General features: G+C 32.9%; 1 protein-coding gene across 1 annotated transcript in view; it reads right to left on the bottom strand.

Moving 5' to 3' along the window:
• The window catches only part of LOC107673132 (rho GTPase-activating protein 15-like), a 36509-nt gene extending 31863 nt beyond the window's left edge, over nt 1-4646 (bottom strand). The window contains exons 1-4 of the mRNA XM_016466617.1: nt 4573-4646; nt 1193-1337; nt 432-491; nt 44-105 (exon numbers count right to left, since the gene is read on the bottom strand). Coding sequence (XP_016322103.1) covers nt 44-105; nt 432-491; nt 1193-1327 — 257 coding nt within the window. The 5' untranslated portion in view covers nt 1328-1337; nt 4573-4646. The remainder of the gene's footprint in view (nt 1-43; nt 106-431; nt 492-1192; nt 1338-4572) is intronic.
• Nucleotides 4647-4981: the final 335 nt, after the last annotated feature.

The raw sequence follows: 4981 nt of genomic DNA, 5'->3' as shown, positions 1-4981 counted from the left end.
GATAGATAGATAGATAGATAGATAGATAGATAGATAGACAAACCGTAATTTCTTTCCTCCTTCAGCAATTTTGGCTTTGTTCAGATATTCTCCTTTTAAAACAGTCTGTAAACAGTACACGAACACAAAACTATTTAGTCTTCCAGCATTTAAAAACTACAGTAGCTTAAAAGAAAGGTTTGGAAACATTTCATTTATTTTGCTGGTTAATTTACTGGTTTAAAAAAAAAGAACAAGGGGTTTTGAAACCAGGCTTTAAATGTATTGTGTAATGAAATACTAAACTCTGTTTACACAGCTCAGATTTCCGTTCTTCAAAATAATTATTATATTATGAACTTTTGAGAGCGTAAATCAGTCACTGCAGGCTCTTCTCGCTGACACATTTAAAAACCCAATTGTGGTAATGGAGGAGGTACGACAGATCATACCTGCGGCCCAACAGAACCATCAACGTTATGCTGAGACTGGTTCCTCCGGTGACGGTTGATCTGAACAAAGAGCATGTGTTGCTAAATGAATATCTCTCAACCAAATAATATTCTGTTAGCTGTTTGAAATTATGGACTAAGTTATGAGCACAATTTTTTGTAATATAAATCCTGTAATATATAATATAATATTTTATGTATTTATTTATTTATTTATTTATATGTTTTTGTAGAAATGTATATGCAACATTCTATTAAACTACAGATCATGTCTTATCACGTTATTTGATTTCTCTTACAATTTATGGCTTGTTTTCTCGAGTCACTGCACAAAATTTAATTTACATGCATGTTTACAAGATTTAATTCCATGCATATTTCATATAGCCTAACATAATTCTGATTAAAATTACAATTTTTTTTTTTTTTTTTTTATTGTTAGGTATCATAAAAATATAGACTATGACACAAAATTATTACAAGAGTAACAAGCAACACAGATGCAGTGCATTTTTTCGGTTGGTGAAAATGGCTACATTTTCACAGCAGTGAAAGCAGCCGGCCCTGTGCAGCAGTGCTGGCCTGCCCTCTGCTGTTCTGTGTCTGTGTTTCTAAAAACAGCCATTGCAACAGGAAACTGCAAATAAGGTGTTGCATGTAATGCAGTTACCCACACTCGTGCAGCATGAATTTCCAGAATGGACAGAGGGCCATACAATCATTTAATTGGTCCTGGACTGTGTGATTGCGCTCATGCTCACAGGTTTCTGTAGTGTGTCAGGTTCTGGTAGGACCATAGACTTTGTCTGGCTGAGTCTCTCTCCAGTGCTGCTTTGAGAGCTCTTGATCCTCATCTGAACAGCTCCAGGAAGCACCATTGCTGGCTGCTTCTGCATTGCTATGATACTGAGGAAAAATAATAGCAATAACACAAAATCTGTCATTTGTCATTTTTATTGGCTTAAAATATAAACTATGCATGAGTCAGACACAATCATAATCAAAGCATTCAATAAATAATTGCATAAAATTACATTTAACCAATAAAAAGCATGTGACAACTTGCTCCAACCTAATATTTATGAAAAATATCCCTGTTCTGAGAACACCCTTCAACCTCTTGTTAAAAATTGCCTTAATTTTATATTTGACTCTTTTCTGAATGTATTCCAGTGTGATTTTGGGTTTACTTGTTTAAAAGGCAGCTTATTTTAACTTCGAGAAAAGAATATCATTTTTAACGAGGAGTTTAAAAGCAACATTCAAATCCACAACTAGAGAAAACACACATTTGTGTAACTGAACTTTTGTCTGAAAACCTTATAGATACTGAGATATATCCATACAGAAATGTAATATATGACATACAGTATATTGCCCTATACACTGTAAAAAATACAATTGCACATTTTCCAGTTTACGAAACCTTTTGAGTCTCCAATACTAAAAGATGCTATTTTCTTGAAACTACATAAAAACCCTTGTCAGACCAACAAGATTACCCCAAATGTTGCCCCAACTAGTCAAACACAGTTGACTGAACAAAGAATTTCATATTGTTGAAATGTTAAGGCTTTGTGCGTTCCCAGCATGCATTGCGGCATGAATAAATTATGCAGTTACTGTTATAGGATGATTGTTTTGCTGTTTGCGGACTTCATTTAAAAAATGTTGTTGTTGTTTTATCATTGTTGTTAGTTATTTGCTGTACTGTGATGTAAAGAGCTCATCTTTTTAACATTTGTTGGTTGTCACCATTCTTGAGTGTGTCTAGTTTTGAGGCCTAGAGTATGTTCAAACACTCATGTACATTCCCTGGGTATTTGTGTCTTGTAAGTTGTCATACAAGCAAAGACAATATTGTCAACTTATTAGACTAACTTGCCCATTAAAATGTATCATTTGTAAGCAAACATAGACTTGATAATGTAATGACTTTTTACACATTTTATGTTTTTCATCCAGGCAATAGTAAAAAATGTATTACCTCAATGACAGTAATTGTTTTTTCAGTTACTGTAACAATATTTTTTCTATTAACAAAATAAGACAATCAGCATTGCATGAACAAACAAATTTACATTGACTAATCAAAGTATCTTTACTGAGCAGAACTAAAGAACTATTGTTGAGAGAACTCAAAAGTCTTACTATTTATTTTTTACAGTGTATATGTTACCTATAAACTGATAGATGATTTGCATATAGTGATATATAGACTACATTCAGTTGTTTTCTTTGACATATTTCAATATTGTGTCATTATTTATTTTGCTGTATGAAGATATAAGATATAATATATATAAATGGGTTTTACATAATTTATATGCCCAGAAATGTATTACACATATAAAAAACATATAGGCTACGTATTTATATGGACTAGATATATAGATTAATATATGAAATTGTTCTAATTTCTATGTGTTACATGTATGTTTTTACTTCACATGATAATATATTTCATATATGGAAATTTACATACAGTATATTACATTTGTGTAAGAGTAGGCTTGGTGACAACTTCCCTGTGTGACAACTAGCCCCGGTCTTAACTAGCATTGGTTTTGTAGTAGCATATGCCTCTGTAAAATTATTTTAAATGTATCTTGTTCACAAAACTCTGTTACTGGAGACATCAAACTAGAATTGCAGGCAATTATATTGCAGTTCAGTCACATTGATAAAATCATTAAAATTTTTCAATATATCAAAATGCTACTGGTATTTTCAAGACATGGACTGAATTCACTTCCTGAATCATTTTCATCTAAGCTACAATAACAATTTCAGCTTTTATAAAATGTTTACATATAGTGATATATAGACTACATTCAGTTGTTTTCTTTGACATATTTCAATATTGTGTCATTATTTATTTTGCTGTCTGTAAGCAGATTTTTATGTCAAATGTTTCTTGTGAAAGTTTCAACACAGTGTTATTGCACCATCAAGCAGAGAGTGGAGGAACTCATCTGTCACCCTTTTTTTTTTTTTTTACAGCATCTGAGCTATCACATTTTAGAATGCCTTCACTTGTCAAATGGTTCACTTCCAAATAAACAGCTGACTCTTGCAAAACTCTACAGTGCATTTCACACTGACAGCCATTTTTTGTCATTATTGTAGCAGGTTTTAGACAGTGACAATTCTGTCAACCGCTAGTCTACTTTCTTTCTTTTTTTGTCACTTTCTTTAAGATGAACTATAATTAGTAAACATGTCATGATCACAGTGTACAGATCAGTGGCCATTTACAGAATGATGCACAAATCACATTGTATTACATTAAGCATATTCTAATAACTATTATCCTTATTTTTCCTAATTATATTGATATTATTCTTTTTATTTTATTTGATTACTATTATCTGTCCATCTGCGGCAATACAAAAACTCTGATTATGTGTATACTTATATTTCAAATATTTCTGTAGTTGGTAAACCATGAAATCCACCGTTGCTATGATAGCACATGCTAGCATTACAGGAAATAAATAAATCTTCAAGAAAAAAAAAAGCACAACGGAAACAGTGCCACTTTCAGCCGTGCATGACAAGTTGCTTTTTTTCACGATGGTTTTAACAGTGGGTAACAGTCTGCAATCTCCTCTGTATAAGGGAATTAAATTCCAATAAAAGTTATAATTTAAGAAAATATTCATATTTTAAACACTCAAATTATCGGTTCTGACACCCTGCCAGGGAAGCTCAGGGAAAAGATTTAGTTCACATACAGTCAATACTTTTCATCAGACATTTCAGAAACAACATATGTTGAACTTCTGACCTGACATATTGTCATATATCAAGGTCAATAATACTATTATATCATATAATGCCATATGCATGCATTTAAATGTATATACATACAAATTTGCTATAGATATGCATGTAAAATAACACATATCTGTCCCTCTACATATCTTATTTTTTACCTGATATGCAGTAAAGATGTAAGAAATAAAGATCTAACTTAGAAACGTCTAGAGAAAATGTAAGCAACCATCAGTAAGCCTTCAGTAAACAGCTGCCACCCAGAAAACATTTCTTTTGTCGCATCATCTCTGTTAATTTCATATATTCTGTCCTCATAACCCACTGCTGCTGCTGAAAAAAATAATAAAGTGGACACTCGTACCTGGTTCTCGGTTGTATTCCAAAAAAACTGCTCAAAACCTATTTCAGCAAAGACAGAGAGAGAAAGTGTCGTTTGGAGGAAGTGTACAAGTCACATGGGACACTCAAGATGTGCAAGCATTAGTGCATACATGGGGCTTCTGCTATTACACACTCCTCACTTCCTGAGGCCCGTCACAACAGTTTCAATCAAGATGGCCGCTGTGAGCTCACAAGAACAGATGAAAGGAGATCAGCACCATTTCAGCCTGAGACATCTCCACAGAAATAGATATGATGATGAGCCTGACTCTTATTTTGGAGAAGATTGGTTAAATTAGGCCTGGTTCGGGGACCAAATAACTTGGTTTTCATGTCTATATTAAGGTTGAAGGAAGTGATTTCTATATGATTGACATAATGCATAATAT

This window comes from Sinocyclocheilus anshuiensis, unplaced genomic scaffold (genome assembly GCF_001515605.1).
Source record: "Sinocyclocheilus anshuiensis isolate Anshui unplaced genomic scaffold, SAMN03320099.WGS_v1.1 scaffold496, whole genome shotgun sequence".
In the NCBI taxonomy this organism is placed as follows: domain Eukaryota; kingdom Metazoa; phylum Chordata; class Actinopteri; order Cypriniformes; family Cyprinidae; genus Sinocyclocheilus; species Sinocyclocheilus anshuiensis.
Note: the sequence above shows the minus strand (reverse complement) of the source record. Positions and strands in the feature narration are given on the sequence as shown.